The sequence below is a fragment of the Salminus brasiliensis genome, chromosome 1 (genome assembly GCF_030463535.1).
Source record: "Salminus brasiliensis chromosome 1, fSalBra1.hap2, whole genome shotgun sequence".
In the NCBI taxonomy this organism is placed as follows: Eukaryota; Metazoa; Chordata; class Actinopteri; order Characiformes; family Bryconidae; genus Salminus; species Salminus brasiliensis.
The window spans coordinates 25,272,928-25,286,084 of NC_132878.1; the positions used below are offsets into that span (position 1 = coordinate 25,272,928).

The following is a 13,157-nucleotide window of genomic DNA, read 5'->3' on the forward strand; positions in this document are numbered from 1 at the left end:
TTGGTCTTAGGACCACATTCACAACGCAGGAGGTGCATTCTACTCCACTCATTAAGGGCTTGCTGGCGAGCTAGTGAGTTGAATTAGGTGTAAAAAGAAAGGGAACGTGATGTATGGAGTCAGATGGTTTGGGATAGAGAAGAATGACTGGTAAATGATATTTATTCTTGTTTATTAACCATAAATGGTCACAAAAAGTATATTACAAAAATCAATAACTTAAAAAAAGATTATAAAATAAGGTTATGAAACGTTCATAAATTTCACAGGTGGTCAATTAGATTGTAACACACAAGTGAACCACTTGTTTTAGAGAGTACTGAAATCACCCATCCACCCAAAGCACCTATAATCTATATGTTCAATAATTCCAAATTCCAACACATTTTCAGAAGCAGTGAAAAGTTTTACTGTTCTTATGAAGGAAATACTGTTTACAGAAGTGATTTGAGCTACAAAACCTGATAAAGTCATAAAAACAAATGTTTTCATTGATACTTGGCTATTAGGACAATTAGGATATCCTTAGTATCTTTAATAGTTCTGACTTTTTAAATGTCAACTTTACACTGAGTATCAAAGAAGCCAAGCTACACTGTGAATGTGTGGTTTTTGTTTTTATTTACTGGGACAGAAAGGGCAGGAGTGGTCCTTGCTGGACTGCAGCCACACACTGATGCACTGAAACAAACAAACAAACAAAAAAACAGGTTGGTGCAGTTAGTACTGGAGTAATATCCTAAACTCAAAATCGTCCCTATCCACATTTGTGGTAATAAATATACATATATGGATATTTTATCTGTCATCATTTAGGTTATAATGAGCTTTGAGTGATTTCTTTAGTACACATATGGTAGCTTCTCTGTGACCAACACAGACAAACACACGCTGTAATGGGAAAGCAGATCTCAGAAGGACGAACATAAGATTTACACAAACCAAGAATGTCACTTGCAGAATTTTCATAACAACTGCAGATTCCAAGATCAGGATTATAAACTATTGTGCAGAAGCTCACATAAGTTATTGGGAGATCAGAGGTGTAGCCACTTTGCAAAGTCTGGAAGACGACCTAGCCAGTCACTCTCAACTGAGAAGAATTGCAGGGTGAGGAACGACACAAGAACTACCAAGCCACATTCCTGCCATAAACTGGAAGCTGCTGGAATGCCAGTGTTACTGTCTAGAGTCAAGCAGGTTTTACATCACCATGGATGAAGAGGCTATTCAATACTGTGCCAACATGGTGGTGGTAGGAACTTGCTCTGAAGCTGCTTAATTTTTTTCCATCATTTCAAGGGTTAAAACTTGAGTATGATGAGTATAGGCAAGTTCGTCAAGTATACATTGAGCTGCATGTGTATGTGTAGACGTTACGTTACATTATGCACTCACCTCTTTGTGTAGCGTGTGGGGGCAGTTTGTGTTGTATTGCGTTCCAGGTTCTACATGGTTCTGGCACATTAAACACAGCTTACGTATGGGTGGAGCCTGACAGACGGGTATGAGTAGAGGAAGAAATATATTATAGTCTGACCATCATACTCAACATAGTAACTGTCCATCACCTTGCATATGTTATAAAGAAAAATTAACATTGGAAATGTGTTTAGTCGGTCAGCCAAACTGGGTTACACTATGCTTACTGGTGCCTCACAGCTTGAATACAAAAGTAAACAGCTTTGATCAGCATTTGGGGTGAGGAGCGGAAATTGATGTAATTTTCCACCAAATCCATTAGTTCAAGACACTGCAGCAGACACAGCATGTTTAGATATGTTTGAAAGACATAAATGTGGGTATTAGATATGGTTCTGACCTGTGAAGGTTTTGGCTGGAAAACTGAGACGCTGGGGGCTTGAAAAGGGGGCCGCATAGGGTGGGGCTGGACTACAGTCCTCTGGATTGGGCGGGGAAGTGCAGCAAAGCCTCGGGATCCAGACGGAGGAGCTATAGGGCCTGGAGCCTGTACATATAAAAATGTAACAAACTAAATCATACAGTTTTAATACAAAATATTAATTTAATGTAAGAAGGAAACCCGAGTGGGTTTTTTCCATATAGGATATTATAGCTGATATTATATCAGATATGATTTTTTCCTACAATAAGTCATCGTAACAGAACTAAACGTGCTTTCAGACTTCACACAAGAGAAGAAAAACTACTGGAGGATGAACTCACCGGGCGATCATTCTGTGCCAGTTTCTGGGACACCTGTTGTATGACTTCATCCATGGACAGACCTGCCATGGTGCCACGCTCACTCTTAATCTGCTGCAGCACACCTGTCAGCTGAGTTCTGAACAGAGAGTCAGATGTTAACAATCTACCTATTTAACCCCCATAGGTCACCCACAGTCTACATGCCTTGAAATGCCTAGTATGTTTGTACATTTTGTTAAATTAAATAACTATAATTATATAACATGGGCTTTAACTGAATAGAAATTGACATAAAATCAGAGCACAATGACAGTAACAGTTAGACTTGACATGAGCCAATGTGTCAAATTGAACTGAGTAAGCATTTAACGCTCAACAAAAGAAGGTGCCGCTTATACAAGGGTGTGATCTCGGTACCTGGTGCATTGTGGGAAATGCGTGCCCAGTCTCTCCAGCACCTTGTCCAGCTTGCCTGCAGGTGGTGGGTTGGATGGGACTGTCTGGGGGGAAGCGTTCCGGATGGGAGCGAATGAGAGGGTCCCCTGAGGCAGTGCTGCTGTTGCCATGGGAGCAGCTGCATGAGTCATTGCCATGGAGACATGAGCAGGTCCAGTGGCTCCATAGGTACTGGTGGGTGCAATAGTGTGTGGTAAGCCATACATGGAATGAGCGTGGGGCGAGGTGTGAGGTAAAGGCATAGAAGGCACAGCAGGCATGGTGGGCATACGGAAGGAGAGATGAGAAGGGAAAACGGTGGGCATGGTCAGTTTGGGCTTGGGTCCAGCTGCGTATGATGAAGCGGCCACGGTGGGAGCTGGAAGGCTTTGGGACGAAACTGTGGGGAGCGGAGAGGTAGGTCTATGGATTGGAACACTACCGGGAGGAAATTCAGGCAACGTGGTGGGGGGAGGGATGCGAATCATAGGACTACTGTAATATGGCACATGCATAGAATTTCTAGGAGCACTCATAAACAACTCAATCTGAAAAGGGAGATAAAAACAGAACAGGGAAAAAATTTAAAATGTGTGGAATCAGGTTTCATTAAAAAAAAAAAAACTATTTGTGTACAGATAAATGTATAAATTAATGTATAAGGCATTCTAATATTATAGTCCAGTTGAACTTAACAGGTTTCAGAATTAGGAACAAAGCTTCAAATTAGGAAATGTACTGCACAAAACAAATTACAGAACATTTAAATAAAACATCTAAAAATACATCTAGAATTTAGAGGGCTTATCTCTGACATTTTTCTTGTATATTATTTTTTCTTCTAAGGGTCACTTAAACATTTGGGTGGGATTATGTATCAAACAGTTAAATTTTACATTACTATTTTTCAACCTCCCTTTTAGAAAATAACAGTTCTCACACTGGGAACAGTTTAGAGAAAAATAAAATGGACATAACTGATCACTGACCCCCAATGCATTGTTACTCCTGTAACTTCTAAATAATACAGTACACAACTATTAAATCAGGCTACATCAGGATGCAAAATCTAACTTAAAAGGAAAAGGAAAACACTACAAATAGACAAAGAAAAAGGACAACAAGTAACAATCAAATCCTCTTCAGAAGGATACCTACTGAGGGCACATTAGGGAGAGGTGGCAGAGAGACTGGGGGTAAACTGTCCAGTTGCTGTCCGTTTTGTAGTAGCTTAAGGTTTTCATTGTACGTATTCTGAAAAAAGAGACAGGGAAAAAAAAAAAAACAGAGACAGACAGAGAAGCTAAGCAAAAACTGCACACATTGTAATCAAATGATCCTACTTACACCACCCCCAACTCTAAGTGTGATGCTAGAAATCTAGAAAAGTTATTTGATTAATCATATTTCCCAGGAGAGTGAAGGTAGCGCCCCTGCTACTGGTGTCAACAATGGAGCTTTCAATGGCAAGGGATGGCACTCCAATAATGCATGTGAACTAGCCCCACCCTTTTATCTGCAATTGAAGTAAACCCCTTGCCCATCACAAGCCCAGGTGAACTAGACCGAACCCTCACGTGCAATTCAGGTGAACTAGACCGAACCCTCACCTGTAGACTAGACAGGCTGTTCCGGACAATTAGTATATTTTTTTCCCACTCGTGCCGCTGCCTGGCATGCTGTGGCGACCTGTCCACAGAGCAAACAATCAATTTAAATGCGTACACATACAAAAAAAAACAAAAACAAAAAAGGCATTATATCAGATCTACAAGCACAAAAACATTACCAGAGTGTTCCAATATATTTTTCAGCTTCTGCAATCCAGTCTTCTATCTGAGAAATCGCCAGCTCTCTCTCAGACTCTAGCACAGCTATCTGTACACAGAGACAGACACCGAAACAGAGACCATAATTATACTGAAACCCTTTCAATATATGACAAGAAGGCCATAATTGATATTAATATTATATATTTTCTGGATGTTTAAAAGCAGTACAGAACTTAGACTTTTTTGACTGGTTGGCAAAACTTGCTCACCTCATCCTTTAGGGCGATCTGGCTGGCTTCCTCAACTTGTTTAGAAAGCCTCTCATGTTCGGTCTGCAAATCTGCTATCTCTTGTTCCCATGAAACCCTGTAGCAAGACACACCATCAGTAATCTAGCAAAACATGAAGAAGCCAAAACACTGCATATTTTAAATGGATCTGGACTAAACTTTCACCGCAGGATACCAGGATACATTACAATGTCCCAATCTGATCTGAAAGACATGTTTTAATGAGACAGTACTAGCAATATTAAGCCTAAAACTAATGAAGCCAAAGTCCATGTGCTTGCCTTGTCTGCCCTATTACAGCAACCTCTGGGAGACCTTGCTAAAAAGTCTTACTTATCGTTGTTTTGTTCCTCAATAAGCAGCTTCAGCTTTCTGTCTGCTTCCTCAAACTCCTGAGCCAATCTAAAACAAAACAACATGCACATAAACCAAGCATTTAAACACATGAATGTCTTGAAAATAGTTTCTGAAATATCTTCTTGGTCTTCTCTTTACCTTTTCTTCCCTTCTGCCAGTCGCTCCTTCTCTGTGGTCAGTTCTTCGAGCTTAACAGTGAAGTTTTTTCGGGTGGTCTTACTGCTGTTCAGGTCCAGCTTCACGTGTAGAGACTCAATCTTGCTAATGAGAAGCTACACAAAAACAGAAACCACCAATCAGGTCTCAGCACCAGGAGAAGGTAGCCAATCTGAAGCTAGCTACAATGTTTATTTTCTGATGCTACAGTGGATCCATTGACACATATCACAACGACAGCAATAAACACACAGTGTAGGAGTAGTAAAATATGTTCAGTTAGAGGACAATCAGTTAGTGTGTCACAATAACTGGAAAAAGTGCTGGAATTGTGCTTGAACAACAGTGTTATGACCACAACACAAAAAGATCATTGTGGTGCACCGTTTAACTCATATCTACAGCCGGCTTGCACAGAAAGACGGCCGGCGTCTGTGGTTGAAAGTGCTAAATTTAAAACGTCCATATGTCTGCTCTTACTGTTTTGTAGAGGGAAAGCCAAGATCAGAACATCCTTACCCAGATAAATGGCTCACACCTTCAACCATAGAGCCAGGTCCTCTTTATTTTTTGGATATAGTGTCCCACAACAGTTTGAGCTTGTTGTGTTGGAGTTAAAGTTAGTTAGTTCTGCTCTAAATAGCTCTATATAACATTACACATTACTTTGTGAGGAGTGTCCAGAGCAGTCGATGACTTCAGACTGCATTCACTTTGAATATGATATGAACATAATCCATTTCATTAAAAAAATGACCAGAAATTCTAACATAAATTTGAAAGTTATTGAAAGCAGGCGTGGTGGAATAAGCTGGATTGTGATGTCTGGAGATCTCTGCTGTTTTAGTCCGAGGGCTAAAATCAGTTCAGGGTAGTTCAAGCGCAGACTAAAAGCTTATCTGATCAAGTGTGTCCAGTGCCACTGTGCCCACAGACAACTGTTCCAAGTCTTTTCATTCATTAGGCTTCTTCTCTTTGGCTACATTTACATGACAGGTCACATCATGTTTACAGTCACTGCTGACCCCCACTGGCCACACCAAACAGTGAACACAGTGACAAGCACATATACAGTGAATGATGAATAAACAACAACTAACAAACCCAAAGTCTGACCTAAGAGCACACATGAGAATATAAACTAAATCTTCAACAGGGTGTTTTTCAAGAGATCAGATCTGTGTCCTCGATGGAAGGAACCAAGTAACCCTGCAGTGTGAAACATGAACCTGGTAATTCTGTTGCTTTTCATCCCTCATCTTCTTCAGACTCTCAACGTGGAGGGCATGTTCAGTTTCGTCAGCATCGCCCTGCCTGACCAGAGACTCGTACTGTTGAGCCAGCCTGGCACTGTACTCATTTATAGTGTGCTAAAGAAAGAAAAAGAGAGATATATTAAAACACCACCAATAGACATTTTTAAATAGGTCTGAAAGTGTGGGTCATTAAAAGTCAGATGGCAACAGTAACGTGACATGATGGATAACTACTGACAATGTTTTTTGTTTTAAATATAACGTAGACAAATTATCCTAGTTTTGACCTCTCCAGTGTAGTGCTGGCTGTAGCCCAGCTGCTCACACTGTATGTCGCTCTGATAAGAGTCCAATAGTCTCTTGTTCAAACACAGCTTTTAAACACAGCTTCAGAAGGTTCTTTGAGGGATGCTATGGAAGAACCAATTTTGGTCCCATAAAGAACCATGTGTGTAATAGAACCTTTAAACTTCATATCAAGTGAAGGTTCCTCAGATCTTTAAAAGGGTCTTCACACTCACACGTCTCTATTACAAACAGGGTTCTTTATGGAACCAAAAGTGGTTCTTCAACGGCATCGCTCAAAGAACCTTCTGAAGCCACTATTATTTTTAAGACAGCGCAGACAGCGAGACCTCTGTGGATAAATGGGTGGAACAGCCACTCTTGCTCTCACTTGACACTGGTGATTAGCTGTTCACTCAGTGGTGGAAGTCACTGGATTTCACGTTCAGGTTAATGTGATGAACCTTTTTTCGGGCCACATTTGAGCAAACAAGTCCAGCAGAATTTATTATTCTAGTCACTCGGCAGTGCTAATAACACTTGTTCTATTTTTCAGTCCTGCATCAAAACTGTTATCCTTACCTTTAAATGACAGATACATCTGATCTAAAGTCAAGCAACAAAATCCTCACTACTAAAGGGAACACAAAACACCTAATCTTACAAGTTACGCTCTGTTTTCTGTTACTGGACTGACCTGGTGCAATCATCCACACCACAAGCACACAATCAAACTATCAGAGGTACTTCACCATGGCAGACTCCCAGTCATCATTAGTGCCGGAGGCTTTCTCCTCTGTCCAGTCCTCAGTCTTTAGAAGAGACGAGAACACAGAGACCATGTTCATGCATTCATCAGTATCCCTGAGTTACGCACTAACCTTCACTAAACTCTCCAACAAAGCAGCATTCCTGCATTAATGCCTAAAGACTAAATCAAGCCGCGATCTGAGGAGATCTCTGTTGTACACAACTAGCTAGCCAACTACAGGGAGGTGGGAGCATTAGCATTAGCATTAGCATTATCGTGGCTGTGTTTAAAAGCTCCTATGCCCTGCTGTTCTCTTAAAAACTGCCCTACCTACAAGCTACCCCTACCTGTATGTCAAAGTCCTTCGTTTCTGTGTTGGTCGGCATGATGTCGAATTCGTGGCCAAACAACAACGCTTCCTGATCGGCCACTGGAGACTGACCTCGTACATGCCCCGGAACTGCCCACAGTGTGGCTGCTGGAGCAGGGGCTGCCCACAGAGAGGCGCACACAGGGATATTACCCCTGCAATCACTCAGTGAGGAGAGGAAAACTTCAGGTTAACTTTCAGATAAAAAATAATATGTATAAAAAATGATTATATATTGTATATTGTTACAATAATAATAATAATAATAATAATAATAATAAAAAAACTCACGCGACTAAGTCGTCTTCTAACGACAAGCTCCAGTCCGTCTGCACCTCACTCTCCATGTGTAGGGCTGAAACTGGGCAGGGGTGAATGGAAATTAAAAATTGAGCTCCTAATAGGAATCTTCAGTTCCACCTGTTTTATTTATTAATAAGCAGACAGGTAAAGTCACTCCAATAATTAAATTACAATAACTTCAGTCTATTACCTGCTTAGTCTTTTTCATAACATTACAAACTGTAGTTACTTGAGCTTTTAACCGATCCACTGAAACACTTTGTCCTGTGTGTGAGTTTCAGTGTCGGGACCAAAAGTGAAAGCTAAAACCAAAACTGAAATATAAACAAATATATAAAATTCTATATGTATAGACTACTTACCAATGCAGAAATATCAGAATTATCATGCAAAACACCCAGTCAGCAGGCCTGGATATTAAATAAATGTTTTTCTAAACAGTAAATAAAAAGTCTTAAGGTAATCCAGGGAGAATCGAGTTTCTATATTGTACATGTGCGCTTCCGGTGTATGACGTCATGTTTCCAAAGGGGAACTTTTCTTTTGCCTTTTAGGTTCAATTTATGAATAAATAGTTAATTAACTATATAATTATATTATTAATTATAGTACATAATAGTATAGTATAGTACAGTACAGTATAGTAAGATTCAGCCATTAATTATATAATTCATTAATGGCTGAATCTTACTGTACTGTACTATACTATTATGTACTATACTGTACTGTGCTATACTGCACTATACTATGCTATTCTATACTACACTGTACAGTAATATTCTATACTGAACTGTACTATAACATACTATGCTATACTATACTGTACCATGTAATAATGCCAATAATAATAATAATAATGATGTAATATAAAATATACATTATTACTCTGTACATTTAATATTCTATAACCATCTCATCACTGTTACACAAAACCCAATTATTTCAGTTTGTTTCCCATTTTCCCTTTGTGACATAAAGTGAATGTGGCAGTTGTTCATTGCATTGTGTCCAAATTTCATATTAAATGGACCAACAGAAATAATGAAAAAAAAAAAAAGAATTTACATTGACTTCCATTGACAGCTAAGAAGGTTTTTCCCATCTACTATAAAGATGACATTTTGGAGATACAAGGTTTTTTGCATGTCAGTTATTTTATTGTTTACCATTAAAAAGGCTGTTGGGGGGATGGTGGTTAGCAGTTTAGAGAACACTTGTGTGTACAGGGACAAATAAAAAGCTCATACAGACTGAACTGCACAGCCTTGCCTGCAGGCCAAATGTTCTTTGTCTTAACAGCAGTCTCCTTCTTACTCACTTTTCACATCAAGTCATTGTATTAGAGTGAACTATATCGTGTGTCCACCCGTTTGTGGTATTCTTCATCCTTTTGCTAATTTTAGTGGTTTTCCAATCAGTTCAGCATAAAGCAATTATACCAACTTTGTGATTAGCAGTGGCTGTGTTCGAATAGTTGAATCAAAGGTAAAAGTGCACATATTTGTCACTGCACAGCAAAATGTGTCCTCCGCATTTAACCCATCTGTGTGGTAGTGAACACACACACGTGATCTAGGGGCAGTGAGTACACACAGCGGTGAGCAGCCAAATCCAGCGCCCAGGGAGCAGAGAGGGTAAAGGGCCTTGCTCAAGGGCCCAACAGTGGCAGCTTGCCAATGCCCGGGAATCGAACCCACAACCCTGTTCTCGATAACCCAACGCTCTAACCACTGAGCCACCACTGCCCACACATCTTTATTGCTCTGCTTTCCTTGATTTGACCTGATTTCCAGTCTGTGATCAAGAAAAACAGATAGGAGACATTTTATTTAACTCTTATTGGGACTTAGAGGTGTTTTTGTCCAGTCAGGGAATTAAACCCTACAGCGCTGCAATATTGACATAGTTCAGTGCTGTTTTGGTGCGGTTGGGTGTGTATAAAGTGCCTTCACACGCTGTAACTCCGTAATGTGAGAAACGGGGCAAACTTGACTGGTACACTGACCAGAAAGCGCAAGACACAAAATCACAAGTGTGAACTGGGCTTCACAGTGTCACTGAGTGGCCAGAGCCAGATTTCATTTCTGTCACATTTAAACAGCAGGTGGCAGCACAACAACTCCTTCACTATGGGATGACTTTGCAGATCATTGCTCACATGTCCAAAGATTTGTGGACGCCCTTTCCTAATAGTGAATTAGCTAATCTAAGGTGCATCTACTGCTGACATGTGTTTAAAAGCACACACACACAGTTTGTATAATCTCCATCGAAAAATTATATGTAATAAGTAACAGGACACCAAGGTCACAGTGAGGTGAATAAAGCCCTGTGTTGGGCTGTGAAGCAGTGGAACTAGGTTTTTGGAGAGATGAAGCTCCAGCCAATACCTTTGAGATGAGTTGGAGTGCTAGCACTAATCATCTACATAAGTACCTGACCTCACTAATGCTCCTGCAGCTGAATGCAATCAAATCATCACAGCCATGTTCCAAAAATAAGTGAAAAGTAGAGGAAAGTACTCCCTTTTAATAGTCTTGATTCTGAAAAAAAAAAAACGTTGGATAAGCAAGTGTCCACAAACTATTGGCTATGTATTGTGGAAGTGTATTGTTTTTATGTGTATAATAAAACTAATAATGATAATAACAGCAAAATTATTTTAGCATAGTGTCATTTATTATTCTTTATAATGAGGCCCTAATGGAAATATCATGCTAGCTGTGAAATGTTCTATACAACTGCATTACAACTATACTGAACCATTAAACCTGATTTCATACAGGGTGCAGTGAATTGAAGGAAGCAGGTTTGAGTGCACAGCAGGAGAGCAGGAAGGAACCTGAGTCGGGCCAGAAGAATGCCTCCAGGCTCCTGCTGTGGTCAGACAAAGAGATGACACACAGAAGAGGAAGGAAGTAAGGAAGGATGAAGAAAAAAACGGGTAAGAGGATGACGTGAAGAGTTTACAACATGCATTGAGCAGATGCCTTTTGCTCATTACTACTGAAGCCATAAATCCTCAAGTGATCCAGAGAGAGAGAGAGAGCGAGAGAGACTGGAGTAGTATGTGTGAAGTGATTTCTCTAGCATAGTCAAATCTGTGAAGGTCAAAAACAGTACAAAATATATTAATATCTATAGCATTTCAATCATAAAATATGACTAATGCAGAATAATTTAAAAAGTTCTTATACAGAAACTAAGCAGTGAAAGCTAGTTTTTAGTCTCAGACTGCAGCAGTTTAGCTCTGCCCATTCGCCCCGAAGTTATAAGCAGTGTTTCAGCCTGGACCTCTTTTTGAATTAATCAGAGCAGAGGTCATTTCATACATCAGTCTCCCGGGTACAGTAACAAAAACAGACTGTTTAATTCTAGGGAATGAAGAGTGTTTATCTTCCTAAAGTTCCTTCTATTCTTTTCAAGCCTTGTGGATGAACACTGGTCAAAGATAATTATAATCAATGTCATTAGATGTAATGATATAATAAATAGTCGTATTCTAGGTTATGTTCAAGACAAGGAGGGAGAAACTGAACACACTCACACACATACACACACACACACACACACACACACACACATACAAAGATAAGAAAATACATCCTTTTAGTTGAAGCTTGTGATGCCACTCCTGTAGCCAGGAGTCCTAGTCCCTCTCTGGGTGGGTAAGTGTGGGCATCTGGTAGCTGAGGTCACAGAAGTGTCAGTTAGTGTTCTCCTACAATGACGTTGCATTAGCAATAGTTTGGCTCCATGTGACTTTGATAAAAGACATGCTAACCTTCACCCAGTGTAGTAGTATTGTGTGATCGGAAGAGTCCTAGCTAGAAGATGGGAATGGGAAGCGCATGTGAAGACATAGTTTCACTCCCTAATCTAAAGTCTAAATACAGCCAATGTATGTTTAGAGTTTAAAGTTCTCCTATTCAGTTTTGCACTGGAGCTACACGGCCAACGGGAAATGTATATAGGCCATTAGCTTGGATGCTAGTTAACCACATTTTGTGTATTTGCTAATTCTAGGCTTAACGCAACCGTGTTACTTTCAGCTATGTCACTAATTTAACCTACTGCCAGCAAAATAGTAATAATAATACTGTTTTAACACATTTCCTGAATAGTTAAATATGTATTTTGATTTGATTAAGTGCTGAAAACTGTTTAAAATGTAATTATATTAAATTTAATTAAACATAGTTAAAAGTTACAAAGGCTAAGCAACCCCTCGGCTGTGAAATCACCTATATAATCTTCTGTAACTCTAATGTTACCGAAGCACAGTTATGATGTGTCTTCTACCCAAACCTGCTTATAGCCATCAATTATACTTGCCTCAAGCTGGAGCGTTGTTGTGGTTGTGAAATGTAGTATCTGACCCTGAGTAGCACACTGTTATCTATAAACATGGACAGTGACAAGTACAGACAAAATACAGGCTTCAAGGTGGTGCTGCTACTGTTTTTTTAGCTTTCTTGTATCTGGTTTTAGAGACACCGTTTTATCATACTTGGGTCATTTTGATGTTTTGCCAAATTATCACTTTAACCTTTGACCATAGAGGCATTCTACACAGATGTTCCTTAATTTAGAGTCATTTCAGAGTCATTCAAAGAATTGATGGTGAATGTACAATCGTTCTGTAGGAAACCAAGCTGGAACTGGGTGCTGCTTTGTGAATTCCTGCTGATAAACCGTGCTGTAATGTAGAAGCAGGTATAAGTAGAAGGGTAGATGAATGCATTACTTGATGTTCTTAAAATGAGAGAGTCTTCTTTGCGTGTTAGCAGTGTCATATACTGTTATGCATACACACAACCCATTGCTACGAAACAGCAGAGTCAGAGATAAGGGTGCACAGAGTGAGCAAAGGCCTCACTGCGCTTTACACACTTTCCAAACATCTTGAAGCATTTTTTCCCCCTCTCTGATCTGTTTATTTATAGCAGCTCCGCCCCTTCGGCTCTTGGTTAGAAATAAAAGTTGAAGTTGTCAATCCTAAACCCACTCTCT

At 39.8% G+C, this 13,157-nt stretch overlaps 1 protein-coding gene across 3 annotated transcripts; it reads right to left on the reverse strand.

The window, feature by feature from the left end:
- Nucleotides 1-155: 155 nt before the first annotated feature.
- Nucleotides 156-8,188, reverse strand: rnf214 (ring finger protein 214). Of its 3 annotated transcripts, none has more exons than XM_072675579.1 (15): nucleotides 8,133-8,188; nucleotides 7,819-7,996; nucleotides 7,473-7,532; nucleotides 6,409-6,549; nucleotides 5,162-5,295; nucleotides 5,000-5,068; nucleotides 4,646-4,742; nucleotides 4,394-4,482; nucleotides 4,215-4,293; nucleotides 3,763-3,858; nucleotides 2,587-3,152; nucleotides 2,188-2,305; nucleotides 1,823-1,969; nucleotides 1,399-1,494; nucleotides 156-681 (listed from the first exon to the last, which is right to left on the reverse strand). In XM_072675579.1, exons 1-15 carry the CDS (start codon nucleotides 8,186-8,188, stop codon nucleotides 619-621), a joined length of 1,989 nt encoding a protein of 662 aa, XP_072531680.1. In that variant the 3' UTR covers nucleotides 156-618. The 3 variants fall into 3 exon arrangements, with proteins under 3 accessions (XP_072531680.1, XP_072531670.1, XP_072531689.1); XM_072675569.1 differs by having other exon boundaries at nucleotides 7,819-8,005; XM_072675588.1 differs by lacking the exon at nucleotides 7,473-7,532 and having other exon boundaries at nucleotides 7,819-8,005.
- Nucleotides 8,189-13,157: the final 4,969 nt, after the last annotated feature.